Source organism: Falco peregrinus, chromosome 5, assembly GCF_023634155.1.
Source record: "Falco peregrinus isolate bFalPer1 chromosome 5, bFalPer1.pri, whole genome shotgun sequence".
NCBI lineage: Eukaryota > Metazoa > Chordata > Aves > Falconiformes > Falconidae > Falco > Falco peregrinus.
The window spans coordinates 81,988,295-82,009,656 of record NC_073725.1 but is presented as its reverse complement, the minus strand read 5'-3'; the positions used below and the strand labels follow the sequence as shown (position 1 = coordinate 82,009,656).

At 40.7% G+C, this 21,362-nt stretch overlaps 1 protein-coding gene across 1 annotated transcript in view; it reads right to left on the bottom strand.

Moving 5' to 3' along the window:
• CYTH3 (cytohesin 3) overlaps positions 1-17,954 on the bottom strand; it is a 52,432-nt gene extending 34,478 nt beyond the window's left edge. Inside the window, exon 1 of the mRNA XM_055805303.1 lies at positions 17,745-17,954. Within this exon, the coding sequence (XP_055661278.1) occupies positions 17,745-17,775 (31 nt within the window). The 5' untranslated portion in view covers positions 17,776-17,954. The remainder of the gene's footprint in view (positions 1-17,744) is intronic.
• Between the last annotated feature and the right edge of the window lie 3,408 nt (positions 17,955-21,362).

The window sequence follows — 21,362 nt, the reverse complement described above, 5'->3', positions numbered from 1 at the left end:
ACTGGAGAAACAAATAGGTAGGTTATGTAGTGCTACAGCTGAAATCAGATGAATTTTCTCTGGTTTGCATTTGAAAGCCTTTGCTTATAGTATATTATATTACAGTAAGCATTAGAAAGGCTAAATTTTGTGTTATAGTAGAAGTCTGCAAATTCTCAATGTCTTGTTTGCTTTCATAGCAAGATCCAGGCCACAAGAAATTTTAGCACCTCAGAGAGAGAATGACCCAGCAACAATGCCAGGAGAAACTATGGGTAACAGCTGATAGCACATAATGGATCCACTTGCAATGCAAAACAACAACCACATTTTAAGTGGGAGTCTCAGGAAGGAAATCAGGGTTCCCCCTCGGCATTATCTAGGAGGTGAAAGGAAGAGATCACCATGCCAAGTAGGCACAACATAGCTGACACATTAAAAATATCATATATTTAACTGAAACCCTTCATTCACTACAGTGCAAAGAAAGGGCAGCAAAAGAAGAGTGGATTTTGCTTGCCTGCAACAGGAAGAGAAAATTCTGAAATCAAAAAGCATAGATGCAATAGCTTTCCAAAAGTAAGATTTTTAAGCTATAGAATAGAAGCAGCACATACCTTTTAACTTGGGGCATCTATGATTTTGCCCAACAAAAGTGTAGTGTATTGCTACACAGAATTATACAAAGAACGGGATGGAAAGGGACTGGATGGTCCCATGATCAATTTCTACAACAGTGCAATTCACTTCTCATTGAGCCAACATACAAGCCATGCTGACAGTAATTAAAAAACACTTCAGTTTTAAAAAACTGCAAGATGACAACACTTCAGGTAAGCAAGCTTTAGCAGACTTCTCCTAAGTCTTCAGCAGACTGACATTATGCCATATAATATGAAGACATTATCTAGTTCAAATCCAGATCAGAAAATTCGCAAAGAATCCACCTTTGTGAGTTATACTACATTCCCTTCTCATGTAAAATTGGAAATGGTTAGCACTGGACTATGTCCAGTCCATCCACCATCACTAGAGCTGACTTCTCTAAGGGAACAAAAGTGGTCCTGTATGTAATCTTCAGCTGACCAGCACAGAAGAGTGATCAGCACAGACTGCTGATGGAAAGTCGAGCAAGTGGAAGCCCATACAGACTAGGAAGCTGGATCGCTCAAACTACTGCCACCACTGACCAGAACTGGGCTCTTGTGTTCACTTCAAAGGGTTTGTAATGCTTCCTAGCAACTCCGCTGAATGTGAGCCAAAGTTTAAGCTGCTGACAGGAGAGCAAATCCCCCTCAGTTGACTCCTTTCCCTTGTCAACCAGGACAGGTTTCTCTCCCAACAATCCCAAGGAGTATGTGTAGATAAAAAGCAAAGCAGGGATACCTATCTCCCATCGGCACACAACTCCCAGGAGTCCCCATGAACAGCTGGACTAACCACAGATGTCCTGCTGCCAACCTAGCCTGGATCCTGGAGCTGAAAGCAGTCATCTTGGACCAAGTGTAGGACAACTCCTTCTGAAAACAGAGATCATTTCATCATCTCTTGGGTAAGGAGGAAGCAAACAAGAACATACTGATCCCTTCAGCTTTTGAAATGTTAGAAGGGAAAATAAAAATTGTAGCAATGTGTTTCAGCTTTGCCCTTACAAAACCACTGTGTTTCCCACAGCACCCCCAGTTACTGAGAAGAGGAAATGGTTGGCTGGTCTGCACCTACATTTCTTCCTAGGATAGACCCTGGAAAAAAAGACTCAAAAAGCAAACACACCAGAGTAGTAGCAGACATTCCCATCAGATCCATTTCAAGTAGCAGCACGGAAAATTGACAGGAATGTTGTTGAGCAGCTGCAGGGGGGTCCCAGGGCCCAGCCCCTCCAGCCGGCCGCCAGCAATACCCTCAAATCCTGCTCGAGATTCAGGCACAGCTCATCAGACCTACTGTATGCCCAGCAAAACAGTTGGGGCTCAGACAGTCTCTGTGTCACGGATTTCCAGTAACATCTACTCTTGGCAATAAGGAAGCTGCTCACTGTACTTCACTCATTAGGGGAGAGCATTAACCAGTTACTTAGGATTGCTGGCTTTTTATAAAGCACACAAATGAAATTTTCAGAAAAACCAAGGCAAAGTTCATCTTTCCCCTTCCCCCATCCCCGCCTGACACAGCTCTGGAGTTAGATTTCAGAAGCAGTATTTATTGCAGAAGCTTTCTATTTATTCATTTTCCAAGATCAGCTGCTCACTGAAGGAGGTGGAACGACCACCAGATTCGAAAGCAATCTTCATTCTCTGAAGGTTGTCTCCAAGAGGCAGCTACAAAGTGCCATACAGCAGTGCGCACCTATTAAATAACTGCTCAAGTAGCATTTACTTTCTCCCAAAACAACACAAATTCCAGGATGCAGAACACTGTGCACAACGCCATGTTGTGAAAGCCTTTGATATTCCTGCAGTCTCCTCCAAAAAACCTAACCCTAATACCTACTATGGAAACCACTGAGCTGTACTTGGACGGAAATGTGCTATAGGTAATACAATATATTGCTTCTTAGGCTCAAACTGCTCCAGCTTCTTGCTACTGCATCAACAAGCCCACTGGCCATGTGCTGCCCTGTACAGCCTGAGAGGGCACTAAGAGAGGTCACGAATTTATTCATTGATTTGTTAGTAAAGTAACAGTAAGGCTTAGTTTAAGACTATAAAGCATTTTCAGATCCTCAGAAAAGAGTGTATTTAGCCTTTGTGACTTGCTGGTTGTCATCACACCATGAAACAATTAGCTTGACAAGTCATTAATCCAGATATAAAAGAGCTTTTTATCTGGTCCACTGATAAGAAGTTTGCTGGATGGATCCACTTACCTTAAAGTTAAACCCCTGGTCTCCTATTTGCTTGGCAAAAGACCATCAGCAGTTTGTACCAAATCTGGCTCGCCATACTTCCAAAACAGAGAACATTCAGCATATGCTTGAATCCTTGTAAGCGCAGACAGAAGTTCTATGTTACAATAAGAAAGCTTTTTCATACTGCAAGCAGACCTTTTGGCATTCTGATCAAAAACTCATTTGAATAAATACATTCTTCCTATTTAAACTTTCCCTAACGGTTTCAGCCAGATCTGCTAAAATATTACATTGCCCTTTCTAAGCTGTTTTTGCTGCCCAATACTGGCAAGATCACTGCATTCCTTCCAGAGATCAGTGAAAAATAACCTAAACATATAATCTTTTGTACTTTACTTTCAAATAATTTAATCTTTTTTTCTCAGGCAAGTACTTAACAAGAAAAAAAATAATACCCCTACAAATTCATGATCTAAGCAATTTAGTTTTATTACTCTCGATGTCTCTGACTTACAGCATATAAAATTAAGCTTTTCCCTGAAAACGAATAGAGATTTAAAAACTTCAAGCAAGTAACTGGCATTCAACTCTCAATTTCTTTTTAAATCCATCAGCTCCTGCTGCTCCTATTAATAAACATTCTTTCTCAGATTTCCACTTCATCCTGCCATGCTCAAACAGGAAACATTTTTGTTGACTGGGAAACAATGGAGTGGGACAAAATGCTTTAGGTTCTGCCACCCCTCAATATGACACAAAAGGTAACAATAAAAGGTATCACTTCCTAAATGAGAAAAACCTACAGCAAATCATGACATTTTTACCTGCAGATACCAGCTCCAGTGTGGTTATATGTAGCCTCTGCTGAGCACATTTCCAAAGAGATGTCTTCTTCCGAACAGTGCTCTACCCGGCACAAGCTTTCACTATACTAACACAAACTTTGTGTAAAGCTGAAAAAAATCTGACTCATGTTAACATACTTGCAACCTTAGAGCAACCAGGAATACCAAGTTGTAACTTCTGTTAAGCAGTCTGTAGCAGCAGTGTCTGCAACTCTGCCAACACAGCTCGCTCAGTAAGTAGTGAGAAAACTTGTTAATGCAGTTTAGAGATTCTTCCATATTTCACAAATGTGGACAATACAGCAATGAGTACAAAACAGCTGGAGAATACCATTCACAGATAAACTCTTTATTGTTTTCTTCCTCAACCACTGAGAAAAGTGGTTGGTAAGAAAACTGGTGGCAGTATTAAGCATAGATTTTTGTCACCAAAAAATTACCTAATCCTGACAGCATACATCTAGACAGGAACAGCCTACAGTCTACTTTGCATTTATACAAAAATCAGTTCTAAAAGACCCTTCAATTACAGCATCTGTCCTACCATGTCTTCAATGTCTTAATCAACTGGACCTTAAAACTTTGCTATTTGGAGCTTGACCAGAACACCTGAGTGCCATACACAACTGAAGCGGCAGATGTTCAGCCAGTATCCCTAAATGTCCAGAAGCTAGTTCTGAAAGACTACATTTTGATCCTTTAAAGAAAAAAGGTCAACAAAAATCACCATTAGACAAGTTTTTAATTAGACTGTTCAATTCCATTAGATCTGACTGGAAGTATTTTATCATGAAAGTTTACAACTGCTAAAACAAATAGAAGCACCTAATTTTTCTTTTCCTTGAAATCTTCCACAGTTGTACTTTAAAAAATGTCTTCTCATACACCAAAGAACTCAGAGCATAATTAATTACTAACAACTATCAGTGGAAGTCTAGCTATCCTGCATTATCATCCTAGATAGGAACTTATGAAAGTAAAATCGTATCATAAATTTTCCATTTTAAATGCCAGACTAGTCACTAATGAAATCTAAAAATATTTTCTACTGATTAAATGATGATACATGCTTTCATTAAATACTGCAGCATGCAGCTTTGTATGGCACATGTAATGTGCTCATACTAAACAGATGACATAGTTTCCATTAAGAATTAGTAGCAATGGAAAATGACAGCTTATACAGACCCATAGCATATAATCACGACATTGTTCATTAATGCCTGCCACCACTGTTAAATCTGTTCTAGAAAGTCTCAAGAGGAAGCTAGATATAGTAGCAGAAGCTGATGAACTTCCAGCTGCAAGGGGGTGGGAGGGAAAGGAAGCAGACTGATTAGTTGAACAGATTTATTGTATGCATATATTCTATGTTAAAACCCTGTATCTACTATAACATAAATTTTGGGGGGGTCATTCGACTGTTCACAATTCAAATACAGGAAAATGCTATCAGGCTAACATGTGTTTGTTCAGCAGGAAAGCCTTTCTTCAAAATGTAAAATGAGGTAGTGAAAAGCCAAAACTTGGCTAGAATTGTCATATTATTTCTAAAATGCAAGAAGGAACTTTTGATGTTCTCCCATCGCATTAAAAAAAGTAATCTCCTAGGTCCATATGAGCTCTAGAGAAAAATACAATGCAGTAACAGTTGAAATGTGGCGTTCTCTCTCTCAAAGATGCAAGACATTATTATAGTTTCTTCAATTTAGCTGGCAGATTTTATTCTCAAGCCATGAATATTTTCTGAATTTTCCTTATAATATGTCATGAATACAGCCAAAGCATCTTAAAGCAAATCTGTAAACAGTTTCTTACTCTAGTTGCTGTATTTTAATGGTCTTTGACATTGGCAGAGTCTACACCCACCAATTTTGCAAAATACACTGTAAGTTCATCTGCATTTCAAGAAAGCAATTAAACTGAAAGAGATTCCTTTAGGCTGTTCACAATGCAAATAAAGATTATAACCCTTAAAAATTGGGAGAAAGAACTCTGACTACCATTCTTGCGAAACAAGGATAAACTGAAGCAGTACTGCTTATTTAATCACTGCAATGCAAAAAAAAAAAAAAAAAAAAAGGAGGGAAAGCAAATTATTTGCCTAGTATTAGTTTATAATACTGCATTAAAAAAAAATAAAATATAAAATACAACAGTTTGGGAGAGGAAACAATCTGACCAAAGCCCAAACATAGGTGCAAAATACACTTCACCCAATGCAGTAATAGAGCAAAATAAGTGCCATCTTTACAAAACACATTGACAATGAATTAATTCATGCAAATAGTATCAACTGTTATTGTCACTCATCCACAGACCACAGCAGTCCTGCCACCAAAACAAAATCCTCATTCTTACCACTGGTATTGGTGACCACATACAAGAACTCCAAAAATTGTTACATTTTACATTGCTATACGGAGATCATAGATATTTTTGCATTTTGCAACTGATTTGTGTTAGAAGTGTTCTGCCTTCAAAGCAGTGTTCTGTCCACATTTCACTTCCACTCTGAAGTCACACATCAGCTCCTACTGCTCAGGAAGGAAAATAAATCGCTGTTGTTGTTATGTTCTAGCACTGTGGGGCAGAATGCCAGGCTGTCCGGCAGCCAACAGACCAACCACAAATCTTTCTTTTTTTTCTTCCCTCCAATAAAAGAATTAATATCAACAACCAATTAAGATGCATGGAAAGGAATGTACTAATACTGTCCAGGATTATGCTCGAGACAATAAGTTTGTGTTAAAATTCCTTTCACTGTCACCAGTAATGGAAATAACTTACAGTATTTCAAGCTAAGTCTTCTAGTCAATTAGGACTTACAATTTGTATACTATTGTTATTAAACTCACTAAATTAGACTAGCGTAATTACAGTAACAACATTCAAAATTAAAGACTCAGAATAATAGTAAAAGAACTCCAGAATTCAGGTAGCCATTTGATGGGACTCCATTAGCGAGTTAGATTTGGAAGGAAGATTTGGAAAGGAAGCAGATAACTGGGGGACAGCACATTTCTACACTGGCATCCTTAGACTCAAATAACTAACAGGATGACTGGCTGCAATTATAAAGAAACTTGAGAAATATAACCTTTTCAACAAGGAAAAAACCCAACAAACTGTATTGAAAAATAAAAGGATGCATTGTTTTGATCATCATCAAGTATTCTCACCATTCCATACACCTGATGTATTGCTACTTATTTTGTTTAAGCTCAATCCAAGGCATTGTCTACAGATTTGGAAGCACCGAAGATACCAAAAGTAAACCAAACTCTACAGAAAAATATTAAGACTTCTCCTCTCCTTACATACTTAGGCTCTGTAAAACAATGACTAGTGAAACACAACGTAAGTGAAATTAGTAAATACAGAACTTTTTTATATCCTCCACATTGTAGCATTACATATTGTACCAATACAGAGAAAGTAAAGAATTTTACTAAAACCTTGTACTATGAATAAGAAACTGATATCTTCCTCCATAAGCAGTCTGAAAGAATGGCCACCTTCCCACTCCAATCAGCTAACTTCATTTCTGCTTAAAAAATAAACCAAGAACTCTCAGATGACTTAAAGTCTACAGCAAAATCTGAAGGCGTTCAAGTATTTCAGGATGGGATTTATGTCAGAGTTCTGAAATGGATACTCCTAGTTCCTGTTGCTTTTACTGGAATATTTTTTTATAGAGAGTCACTTTTTTTCCCACCCTACCCTTTTCCTTTACTGAATTTCCACACAATAACTTAGATTTGACCATCACCGGACATCTGAACAACAATAAAAAAAGTTACAGCTGGATCCTGTATTAGTCCCAGCTGCACAGGATCTTTGGCTGCCTTCAGAAAACAAGAAAGCTAGTAAGAAAGCAGTAGGATAACTTCTTTTAGCAGCTTACTTTTGAATAAATTCATTTTCCATATGCTACTACAATGAACTATTTTACCATTCAATGCAAACTGAAGTTATTCTTCCTATCATTCACGCCTTTTCTAAAAAAAAATTTTTAAAAATTCCTTCTTCAAAAACCTTTACTACAAAATGCCAGAAAATAATCATCTCCATATGGTCTTTCAAGTCTAACATACCACAATGGATATATCTGCCAAGTTCATCCACCCACCCACAGGCTCCATAAACTTTAGAGTATTATTTGTATATAATTTGGATTACCAATTTCACCCAACCTTTCCCCTTCATAACATGTTACTTTTTCAGGCTTACAACACAGGTAGAAGATATAAAAGGAAAAAAAGTTTTCAGCAAAATAAGAACAATAATATAACATATACTCTTTTTACTTTGGATATCAGTGAATTCACAGCGGAAGGACTTACACTAGTTTTCTTCTTATGTTTGCTCTTACAAAATACCACCTGATCTTTTAAAACATTCATGGGATACTATGTCATTTATTGGTACAAGACCAAACACTGCAGTCTTTCCAACTTACTTTGTGCAAAATGAGAGCGAAGGGAGTTACATGTATTTTGATTTTTTTAAAAAAATCACTAGGGGTGGGGAAGCTTCCTCTCAGATATTTAAAAAAAGAAAGTTACTATATTTAATGCAGAAAAATCCACTTCCTATAGCCAAAAAAATAATCAGCTCCATATGCTCCATTTATCTGTCCTTGCTAAAACATCTACAAGCAAACTGAAATGTCACAAGCTGCCTAGAAAGGCTGACCTCATGTAATACATAGAAGACAGGCTTAAGACCCAGTCGGAGATTACCTACTGAATCAGCAACATCTACACAAAGAACAAACTAGTCACATACCTGAAACCTTTCAATCTCTCCCTTCTGTGACTGCAAACGTTTTCATAAACGTAACAGCCGTTTCTCTAAACTTTGCCTATAACTTTAGCACCAGTTTCAACTTCCACTTCAACAACAGTTTCTATACAAACTGCAATTTAGGAATAGCAGCACAAATTACAAGAGATGGTGAGAAAACAAGCAGAGATATTCTCCCTGTCCCCAGATGAATGCTGGATGCTGCTTAAAAGTGTTGCAAGCACATAATAAGATCATTTTAGTAACTAGAAGTGTGGTACAGTAGGTCAAAATTGACTTGAAGAAGAGCAAGTTAAATAATAAAGGTCTACAAAATAAAAAAGTTACTTTTGAGATTATAAACATATACATCCCTAACATGGACTACCCATTTAGGCGTTTACATGATGGAGATACCTCATGCAAAATGAGTTTTCCCCAATTAGTATATACTGGGGCTGCAAAATATGAGACTAAACCAAGGATTACTTCAGCGTGACAGAGGCTCTTGAAGGTATACTCCTGAAATATCGTTCAGTTTGGGCGGGTCCCAAGAAGAACTCTTTCAGTTAAACATAAAAAAACCCAGAAACTGAAAAAAATAGAACCAAAATTAAGAAAAAAGTAAAGGGAGAACCACAAAACAATATACAGACACATATTCACCTAATGAATCATCAGCCTGCACGGTTTGTACACAGTAGCTCCTGTGTGGGCAATCAGAAACAGATGAGCACTCTGTGTGTACAAGAAAAGTGTCAAGTTCATTTGGTCTTCTCAAGAAGGACTTAGAATGGCCCTATGCAGGACCAAGCCCCATCCCGCATATGCTAGGAGTTTCATGGTTAGAGAATGCATTTAACTTGCAAGGTTCTTCCCAGCAAACAGAGTTTCTCCGTAACAAAGTCACCATCTCTTCTTACAGCCACTTGGTTTAACCTCAACTTCCTGGGAAAACTTTCCTTCACGTCCCCTAACTAGCCACTGGTGAGATACTGAAACAAAAACACACAGCAGCTTTACGAATTCAAAAATCGCATTTGCAAGTGGCCAAAGTTGTACTCAGAGTACACACCCTGGTGGGAAAATTCCTCCTCCATGTATTAGAATGACGAGGCAGGAAGTTCATTAGTCCAAACTCAGATGAGCAAAGGAAGAAAAAAAAAAAAAAAAAAAAAAAAAGCAGTTAGAGTCTGACTATTGAATACAAGAAATACTGCTTCGAGCGACCACAATTCCTTATGTTATAATATCCAGTGCAATTACAAATGTGCCTTTTGACAATTCCCCTTCTCTTGTAGTAAGGCAACAGGATCTGGTTTATGTTGGAATTTGACCCTACAGACAACACTGCTTATGAGCTAAACAAGGATCTGAAGGAACGTGATATCTACAGTATGTGAAAGTGAAAACGTAACAGCAAATAAGACTCCTGAATACTTGGAATTGAACAAGAAAACAGCCTGAATGGTATTTTGCAATATGAATCAGATAGTAAAAAAAAAAAAAAAAAAAAAAAAAAAAACCACACCAAACAAAAAACCACCACACCACACCAAAAACCCAACACCAAACCACACATCTCCATGCTAGAAGTTACACTATTAATGAGGCAGTTGTGTAAAAACGCAAAGGTGACTCATGAAATGATTACATCTCACAGCTCCTCTTACAGAAAACAGTAAGAGGCAGTCCCCTTACTTGCACATGCCAATTTTTTCAGCCTTTTTTTGTGTGTGCATGTATGTGAGAATGAGAGTGAGCACAAGATACTGGACGTTTCTTTTCCTACCCATCAACTCCTCCTGCCAAAGTACCCCTAGCACAGCATTCAATTTCAATCTAATTTGACTGAGGAGTAGATACTCCTAGGAGCTGCGTGAGAACCAGTAGCTGGGTAGAACAGCCACTAAAATTAATTCCCACAGTTACAGTTCAGCCTCTTCCATACCCTGACAGTCAGCAGACTTGTGTTTCATCATTTTCACACAGCTTTTTTTGTGTGTTTGTTAAGAAACTCAAGGCATTTCATCTAAAAATCAACAGTTCCTCCTTTTGTATGAAGGATGCACATCCGCAAAGAACAGCAGCAGCTCCTCAAAATTCAACTGAGCTCTTGGACATGACAGTGAAAGCCAGGCTTGAATCCAGATTAAACTTTCACAAATGAACTGATCTTCAATTCTTGTTGAAGAATTTTCTTACGGAATTCAGAAGAACTATTCATTAATATTCTTGCAGTAAAATCTATCCTTGTTGGTACCATTTCCACTGGGTGGCTACAAAACAGTTTCAGCTTCACAGTTCTTCCATACACATGGCATAGGATAACTACTCCTTTCTATAATAAACAGAACATCTGAAAACAAGGCTAATTTGAAAAACCATGTCAAGAAGCCCAACCTGTTGAAAAATTAGATCAAATGTTTTCAGTACTCCACAAGCCTCCAGCATGCAAAATTTCCTGTTAATTCCATGAGATCCTATTGAATTTGTCCAGCACACTTTTCCTAGGAAATACTAGATAATGTTTGTGTTGGCCTTTTAACATGTCAACTTTTATTGGAAAACCTACCCACTTATACCATACCTACATAAAAGCAGATATCAGAACTTCAATGAAATTGTGGACGCAGCTATGCATCGCTTTATTTTCCTTAAATAAAACTTTTTGTTACCAAATAATGGGTTTAAAGAACCTCAGAAAGTAATGAAATAAATGTGACACAGATGTTCACAAAAAAAAAAAAAAAAAAGAACAAGAATGTTTTTACTTCGTAGCAACCAAATAGGTCAAACCATTTCCTTCTTCAGGCAAATCTCAGAGGACCACAAAACACATGGTTTTCTAGTAGATTTTGTGTGTCTATCCCACTAAGAGGAAATACTGCTGTCCAAAAAATTTGCAATACTTAGTTTTCCCATGAAACTGTTGGAATTAAAAGAAGGAAGTCATATGCAATTAAAAACAATTTGCTAGATGTTAAAGTTAGACAAATGGCATAAATAAATACACTTCTACTACCTAAGTCACATACCTTTCCTATAAAACATACTGCCTTAAAAGAATCCACAGTGAAGAAGTCAAAACACCAGTGTTATGTCTGCTCACACGGTTTTCCCTTTGGTTCTGTAAATCTTAAAAGTAAAATATGTGTTCCTCACTTCCATGGAATTCCTGCCTTACAGTTCTAGAAGTTGAAAGGTTTTTCTAATAAACCAGCTGCTAAGTACTTATTTTTATCCTCTATGAATGAAGCACATGGTCAACTCCACTAAAATAAGTGTGATCCTTCCCTACATTTTTTTTAAGTACTCATGAACTACAGGGACTCAAAGGAAGCAGACAACATTAACTATTGCTTTACTTTAAAAAGGAGGAAAAAAAAAATCACATAAGATTCACTCAATCATCACAAAACACTATCCTACATGCTGGCTAGACACATGCAGAAGTCTACAGAACATGTCACGTGTGATCCCATAACCAGATTAAATCTATTTGTGTGTTCAAACAGGAAAATTAATATTGCATAGGAAAACGTAATTTATTTCATAACTTTAAGGTTGCAAAAGTGTTCCAATATTTTTGCATTGTGCTTTCACTGCCATTTTTGTAACAACTTTTCTACAGACTATTTTTTAAGAAAGAATAAATTATAACATCTCACTATTTACTTGTCAATAACCACTCAGGGCACCAGTGTGCACATTCACTGACATCAAAAAAAGGAAGCGGGTGGAATCAGTATTAAGAGCTCTGTTTTAGACTAATCAAGCTTAAGATGACAATTACGCAATCTTAGGATGTCAAACAAGCCATTTTAGCTGGAACAGATGGTACTGGATCCAGAGCACACAGTATATGCTGTGAGTCATCCGTTTAAATACGATAGCTCCTTTTTTATTTGCAAATTTGATTATCCAAACACAAGATGTAGAGAAGACAGCATTAAACCAAGTGCAGGGTCCTGTAAATATTCACAAAAATGTTGGAAGCAGAAAGATCACCTTCCAAATGAAAAAGCAATTAACAAAACAGGAGGGGAACGAGGAGAGAACAGTCAAAGAAGCCAAAAAGAGAGCAGTATTTCAAAAAGAAAACTATAGTAAACAGCACTAGAGGCAGCTGGCAGGATAAGAGGAGGAAGGGAATGTACTGTGGACAAGGGGTCAGAACAAGTGTGGAAAGGCCCTGTGATGAACCTGGAGGATATACTCTTCAGACAGTGACTGCAAACAGCTCATCCAACTTTACACGTGAAAACGAGATGGGGCACTAGTCCATTAAGTAAATGGGGCCAAAGATGGGGTGTAAAAAGCAACAGACTAAAGCACGTTTGTGTTGGGAGGGAAAGGGAGGGAGTAAAAGATAGCAGCAGGTTAAGATGGCGCTACAGGAGAATTAAAAGAGTTTAAAGCCTTTAAAACCTTTCTGTTGTACTAGGAAATGAGACCCTGGCAGCACAAAAAGGCGGCAAGCAGAAGAAACCAGAGGAAAGCCAAGACTTATTTCATTCATTTTCCCTTAAAAAAACTGTTAAAAATCCTATAAAGAAAGAAGAGAAGGCAATAAATATGATAGGATTGAGAAATTCAACGTGAACTGCAGAATGTATCTTGGAAAACAGTGTGCTGCCTCACTATCTGCCGTCCCTCAACTGGGAAAAGCTCTCACAACTCCTGCGATACTAGAAGATTGCATTATCCATTTAGGAAAAGTAGCACGTGGGGAGCCCACTTCCACATGGCTACTGCTATGATTTCCAGGCACTGTTCTGAAAAGCACGCTCCTTCCTGTAAGTAAATGCTACGTCTTGCTTTCCTAGATGAAACAATACACACGGATGCTACGCTACAGGCATACTGCTCCCCTAAATCCATGGCAGGCTTACATTGCTGAGCGCAAGTAACCAAATACCATTATATAACTATACATCAAGTTTAGCAACCAACAACCTCTGGAAACTTCAACAGCAAAAAAAAAAATAAATCATGTGTTCTTGCAAGTCACAGCTAAAAATACTGAACATTAAGAAAAATGTTAATGCGTTAAGAAAAAAACTTAAATGTCCTACTGCAATTAACAAGCCCATTTTCTGATATCACCAGAAATAACTAATATTTACAACATAATTAATATTTTATGATAGAATTTTTTATTAGTGATAACATTAAATTATTTTTGAGCTACAAATTAAGATACTACTGAACTGATAGGTAATCTGCACAAGTATGAGATTAGTTTACCATGAAGAAATACTTATTTAGCAAAAAGACACTCAGTGTGAAGCTCTGCGGGCTGATAAAAGTCATATTTATGTCATTTAGGTTTTTTGTGTTCTCTCTCTGTATCTGCTCTTTTTCTCTCCCTAGAATCAATTTGTGTGGTTAGTGAAGACTCAGGTGTGTTTTTATATTCCTGACGTTTCACTAGCATGCTATTTAAACTTACAAGCCCTCCTCCAAAGAACTTTTGGGACAACTTTTCAAAACTACCAGTACAAGTTATCCACTTTGATGAGTAAGGAGTGAAACATATTTAACATTCTTCTGTGTTAAAATACATTTCTTATTTTATGAGTTTCTTTTATTACAAACAAAACACACAGATCTAGTCTTAAATGCAGACCAAATGTCTATAACCATGAGGAGGCCACATGGACTCTTCCATCTTTATAGTCAACCTTTGAAAGATATTACAATGTGAAAAAACCCGAAGAGATCAGGCTGCTTATGTCTAGAAGTGATATATATATATTTAATCAATTGTAAAACATTTTTTCTAAGAAAAAGGGGGGGGGGGGGGGGGCAGTGTATGTATGTGTTACATTTAACAGCTTTTACCTATAAATGGGTAACTGCTTTGCCCTGCAGAAGAACAGAAGTAATCTTGCTATATCTGATTTGGCAGCAAACCCATTCTTCTGAGTCCTCTGCAAGACGATCTGGTCTCTCGGTCGGCTGTCTACATAACAGAATCAACGTGCTACCTGGCACCATTGCTTGCAAGTACAGCCAACAACTAACAAAGCTTGGCAACTGAACTGCTCTCTTTCCCCAAAAAAGATTCAAAATTCCGAAATAAAGCACAGAGTTTAGGGAACAGTAGGGAAACCTCAATACCATAATTAGTGCTATAATCTGGTCTATTTGTCAGGCAGAAGCAGGTTTTTAACCCTTTGGCATGTCTGTTTAGACCCCTTCATAGGGACACCTTAAAACAAACATACACGCAGAAGTTGGTAAGTACTCAGCACTTGCCAAGAGGCATGGCACGGAGTTGAATTTGGGGGACTACAAAGCTGCTGTATGACTAGACTCCAATTTAGAAAAACAAAGAGAAGTACTATTCTGCACCTCCAGCACAGACTGTTTATATGTTTTGACCTTATACATAAGATTGGTTACTGTTTAGCAGTAAGCAACTACACCACAAGCTGCCAACAGCACCATTCAACACGAGGAGCTCGGTTCACTGGTACCACCACCACCTAAACAACAGCCTGTAAGAAAAGCTTCAGTCAAACCACAAAAGACGCGGGTTTTACCCAAGTGAGGAGAGGGAGGAGGAGAAATTTCCTGGATTAAGTGAACCACAGAGATATTTTAATCAGAACACAAAAGAAGACTGAGGCAAACACCAACTGACTCGGATCATATCGCATCAATAATCCATGCACAGAGCCTCTGCTGAAATCAATGGGAGGCTTGTGCCTAAGTGGGTTGTATAATATAAACCCATGCCCCTATTTAAGGGCTCCACATACAAAAGAGAAAGAGGTACTAAGAACAATTCCCGTTGTTAACATTTCTCTTCCATCAAACGCTTCTAAAATAATAAATCCTAACTTTACACAGCTCTGTTTTCATTTGCAGTTTTTATTAGAGGTGGTAAAACAACTGACCCCATTTGACAAATAAGAGAACTGAAGCACAGGATGCAAATTAAACTGAAGAGCAGGGCAGCAGGCAGAACTGAACTGGGAATAGCAGTTTACCGTCTGAATCACAGTTTAATGTCCTAGATATTTAGATGCTTATCTAGTTCAAGTCTCTAATTAGGGTGATTCTGTGCAGTCCTAAATTTTGCATACTTCCTGAAGTACCTGTGCACAGCGATATGCTTATTTCTATGGGTTTCCCACTCCATAACGTCAGGTTTTTGACATTGCAAATGTCCTGCAGAGCTTCAAAACACTAGACTGCCCTGGTTAGACTCCCTTGGTACCCCACAAGTCTCGCTACCCAGCAGCAATAAGGATTTTAAGATTGGCTGTGAAATCTACACTTTTCACATGCTTTCTATTGTTTAAATAAAATTAGTTTCAATTCAACATACCAATTCATTAACTGGAAATGACCTAACTAACTCTGGTGCTCCAAATGGCCAGCAGTCCACAAGAAAAGGCCAGACTGGCTATCTATTCAAGAAAAGTGCCATGCTCACAAGAAGCCAGTGTAAAATGTCAAATACACCGATGGCAAAAAAATTTCCAGTCTCATTAGTCTACAGTTGTTTTACAATGAAGCCAAGTAAGGCAGAACATTAACTATACCACAATTTGACCCCAAAAAAGCCATATATTTATTAACGTGATATGAAGTTATAAATAATTGTTTCACTTGCATGCTAGGTAAAAATCTGACTTCACCTATAGAGCCAGCCTTTAACTAAATATAGAATGTCCCCTTCCGAGGTCATGAGTTATTTTTCCTACCATGAAAATCCAACTTCGAAATGCTTAACACCTTATGAAAGATTGGTTCACAATATGTCCACTTTTTAGTTTACATCTTGCATGTGATTAAATACTATATTACACAGCAACAAGCGTGCTCATTTCCCTTAATTCCAGATGCAAGTCCATAATACTGTGAAAATAATGTATTTTGAGCTGAAGCAGGTCTCTGCTCTTAACAATTACAGTGCTCAACTGTTTTGAATAATAACTTTTCAGGTCTGGCTTGTTTTTTGTCTTCCATTTTCAGATTTATTTTTTTTAAGAGTTAGTCTATCACTAAAAAGTCTACCACTGACAAAATGCGCAGAAACGCCTCCTGAGAAATGGCCACATCCAGGCAACTGCTTGAAGAATTATTTTTCTGATTCATCACAGCACTTTTTTTTTTTTTTCAAGTTGTCACAACAAACACCACACCCACTTGATTTCCGAGTTCTGGGTAATTATATTTAGAATTAGCCAGCACCGTGCAACTATTAATCATAGAAGGTTTAGCCCTGACTTTACCTATTTAGAAATCAGCCAATGCATTCAAATGCAGCCTGTTTATAGCGTTTTATTTCAGATCTACCCTCATCGCTCCATTCCGTCCCACCGCCACCGCCACAGGCTGGCAGGGACACAGAATATAGGGCAGGCCATTCAATCCCTCTGCCCCAAGGCAGGCTCAGCTCCACCACAGCCACCATTATCGCTGATGAGACACAAGAACTGGTTATTTCAGGCAGGAGCAGCTTTACACACGCACTCGCAAAACACATGATAAATTAAAAGGAGGGGAGCGTGTCGCAAGCCCGCAGCGCCTCGAACCAGGATGGTGCGCCAGCCGGTCTCCCAAAGGGAAAAATTAAAAATAAAAGCTCCCCCAAGATGCGAGTCCCGATTTCCTAAAAGTAGAATCCGGCGACCGGCTTTCGAGACAGTTCCCCGCGTTCAAAGTGGACGAACCACCCCGTGATTATCACCGAGCCTCCATTAAGACGACACACACGCAGAGCCCTGGAAGAGCCTAATTATTCTTTTCACCGCTCGCACACTGCGAGACACGTACTTTTTTTTCCTTTTTGTTGTTTCCCCCCCGTCCCCTCCGCCAGCGGGCGAGGGGCTGCCGGCAGGGAGCGCGGGGCTGCCGCGGGGGCACGGGGACCCCCTGCCCTGCCCCGCCGCCCGCTTTGTGCCCCAGCCCCGCCGCCCCCGCCGCGCCTGACCCCTGCCGGGCCCCGCCGCGGGGCACAGAGCCCCATTGTGGCCGCCGCCGCCAGGGCCAGCCCCCGCCGCCACGCTCCCCGCTCCCGGAGCGCTGCTGGGTGCTGCCCGCGCCGGCCGCTCCGCCCGGGCGGGACGGGGGCAGGACGCGGGCACGGCACCGGTGGGCAGCTCTCACCGAGCGAAGGGCGCGGAGGCGGCAACAAATATCACGGCCGCGGCGGCGGCGGGCGACCCCCCCCGCTCCCGACAGCGGGGCGAAAGCCTCTCCTCACGGCCGCGGCGGCCAGGTGAGGGGCCGCGTCTCCCGCCCGCGCCACCCCCGCCACTCACCGCCGCCACCCCCGCCGCCCTCTTCGTCCATGTTGGGGCCGCAGGCAGGGCGCTCCGCAGCGGCGGCGGCTGCTGAGAGAGGCCCGGCGCTCGCTCCGCTCGCTCGGCGCCTGGCGGCCGCTTCTCCTTCCCTCCACTGCCGCGCTCCGCCGCCGCGCTGCTCTGCCCCGCCGCCGTCCGCCTAGCCCTGCCTCAGCTCCAGCGGCAGCCGCCGCCTCGGCCCAGCCGCCCGCCCCTCTCATGTGACCCGCGGAGGGGCGGGGGGGGAAGGCAGGCCCGGCCGGCCCTGCGCCACCCCCGCCGCCGCCACAGGGTCGCCGGTCACCGGTGCCCTGCCTCCTCCCCTCCAGGGGCGGCAGCTCCCCGGCTGCTCCCTGCGGTGGAGTGGGAAGCTCCCCTCCCGCCTGCCTGCCTCGCCTTTTCGGTGCTCCCTCCCCGGCAGGCTCCGCATGGCCCGGCCTGGCACCGCGGAAGCCCCTAAATCGACTCCACCGAGGGCTGCCCGGGGCCGCTGGGGCGGGCAGGGGGCGCTGGCGGCGGCCGGGGGGCGGGAGAAGCCTGGCCCGCGGCGGTGTCGCTGGGGTCCGGCGGGAGGGGCTGAGGGGAGCCGTCGGGGCTGAGGGGCTCCGTGTCGGTTGGGGTCGTCTCCTGGGGGCTGCGGTAGCCCAAGATGTCTGCGGAACCGCTGACTTTTTGGGGGGGTCTAAATGCGGCGGGGAGGGGGGAGGAGAGCGGGAGGCGGCGGGAGGGCCAGGGCCGAGCTCGCCTGAGGCTGCGTCCTGAAGGGGAACGAGGTGGGTTGCGGTCTCCGAAAAGGACTCCGAGATTTGCCATGTTGCTGCGTGTTCTCCGGTTCCTGTGTGCTCCTTGCTCTTGGGCGCTCCCCCTGCCACAGGGGTCGGGGGGAGCAGTGCGGACGGACGGGGGTGCCGGGTTTGTCAGTGTCGGTAACAGAAACCATGTGCCTACTTGCTGCCCTAGGAGTCAGAGCAGCCGTGGGGGCTCTGAAGTCCTCGCTGAAGATCTTCAGCGGGATACCACAGGAGCCAGCAGCCTCCACAGTCTGTGAAGGTAAGCAGAAGTGTGCTGGTACAGACGCCTCACCCCTTCCCCTCACCCCTTCCCCTCACCCCTTCCCCTCACCCCTTCCCCTCACCCCTTCCCCTCACCCCTTCCCCTCACCCCTTCCCCTTCCCCTCACCTTCCTTCCTTCCCAGGCACCACCCCTCTTTTTTTTTTTTTTTTTTTTTTTTTTTTTAAACCTTTGGTGTCACAATTTTTTTCAGAAGGGAAGCTGTGGGAGGAAAGGGTCAGCCAACAGGAAAATATCGGGGTTTTTGATTTTCCTCTGGCGGGCTGGCATGGGATGGAGCACCGTACAGCCCGCTTTGCTGAGAGCTGAGGTCTGGCTCTGACAGCTGCACTGGTGATAAAGCGTTTTACCTCACCTACAAATCATAAACATCACAAACCTTTAAAACACCCCTCTGTAATTCATATTTTAAATTAGACGTTGTCGTAAGTTTAGTAAGTTAGTGCATGGAAAGGATATGATTACATAAACCAGAAGCATCTTGGTAAGAGATTTATTTTGAAATCTGTGTCTATAAAGTGCAATTACAAGATGGTTTTAAAATAAGTCTGAATGCAGATGAACTGATAGTGGGCTTTGAATATTTTTGCACACTGAACAAACTGTTAATTTACATTAGAAGGGAATCTGGTTCATGAGAAAAGTTCTAATTTTATAATTGATCACAGATTGCTTTCATGTCATCTGTGTTGTTTTTACACCTTTTTATAAAATATATTCCTTTCTTTTGCTGCTTTAGATTGTAAGTATCATTTTTTTCCTTCCTTCCTGTATTTCATTTCTAAGACTTTTGCTAGACAGCCTGATCACTAATTCTAATAGCAGAGAACAAGTTGTGGAGAACAGTCCTCCCCCCACCAATTCAGTACAAAATTCCTGTTGACTTCATGGAAGCAGAACTAGGTTTTAAAATTCTCCAAGTTAATAGCAAAGATAAAAATTACTTTGTGATGCAAGCAAGATTTGAAAAAAAGTGATCAGTTGGGATATTTTATATAAACTTCATGCTGAAATCAGATAGAACTTAATTATCAACCAGATATATTTTCAGTGTTTCACATTATTGGATATATAGCTTACTCTGTTGTAACTTTGAAATATATGTCATTCTGCATTCTCTGGAGAATCTGTTCTTTCCAGTCCTGTTTTAGTAGGATGACTTGGTAATGATACATAGTACAAAAGAGTATTGAAATTCTAGTGTATTCTTCAAGGCTGCCTGTCTCTGAAGTGGTGACAGATACTCCTTAAAACTTGAAATTTTCATACATGCTGTGTGTATTGTAAATAGGCTTGCTTTTGCATGGACCTGATCCTACAAGTGTTCTAGGCATAAAACTGTTAATTCTGAGTACAAGGTGCTTACTGGACAAAGCTGTTAAATCTTCAGGTGAGATGTGTCATAGAAACTTTTAAGATCAAACCTTTTACCTTGTCTCATTTTCCTGTGTATAAAATGTCTTATGTCTGGATATAAACCTAACTAGGTCAGGAAAAGACTTTTTTGAAAATGTACAAAATCAACTAAAGAATTACAGTCAGAGTTCTACATCGTAGCTATAGTAGTTCTGCCATAGCAGAACTATTTTATAGTTCTTGGTAATTCAACAGTAACAATGCCACTATAATTTAATATCGGGTAGTTCCTTACCCACAAAAATGCCAGGTAGCAAGACAGGTTACAATATCGGCAAATTTTAGGATACACTCCAGTAAACTATTCTTACTGATGTGAATAATTCTCTTGCATCTGCTTTGTTTCCTGGAGCTTTGATCATTCTCTTGTTTGAAATATATATGAGTTTTGTTCTTCTCTCCGTATTAATAAGCATTTCAATCAACAGTTTTCTAAAAATTGCTTGATCTCTTTTTTCTTTCTTGCACTCCCTTCTGTAGTCGAAGCTCTATTTTTACCGCAAGTGTGGTTTGCCAGTTTTAAATCCACAAGTCTAATCTTCTGTCTTGGAAGAACTTCATAGTCTGTCATTTGTGTAAATAGTAGTCTAATAGCTGGTCTGTTGAAATTATTTTTAGGGGAAGATTGGGTTCTCTCAAAAAACTGCTGTTGACAGGGTTGGTTCCTTAATGATAAATCTGGTTATTTGCTGAATTTTCAGGTAATACACTTTTTTTTTTCCCTCTTTGGATGGTTTAGTATCTGTTATCTGTTTTGATTCTGTTTCTACTAAGTAGTAATTTATCATGTCATTTTTCATTTTACGGGGTTAGGAGCACATCTGTTACAACGTTTGTTCCTACACAGAGAGTTAGTGAAGACAACTGAATTCCTTACATCAATTTTTGCAGTCTTAAAAGCTCATAAAATAATAAGCCATTTCTATGCATTTCAGTTTGAACCAGATGCCAAGCAATAGTGAATGAAAATGAAAATTACCCTTAACACCTCCCTTTTTTAATTTTATTTTTTAACAATTAAAGAATTCAGGAGTAGGAAAGCCCACTGATTATCACATCCTTTCCTCAGCCAGAATGGATTCCCTTTTTTCTGGATTGCTCTTTATTGG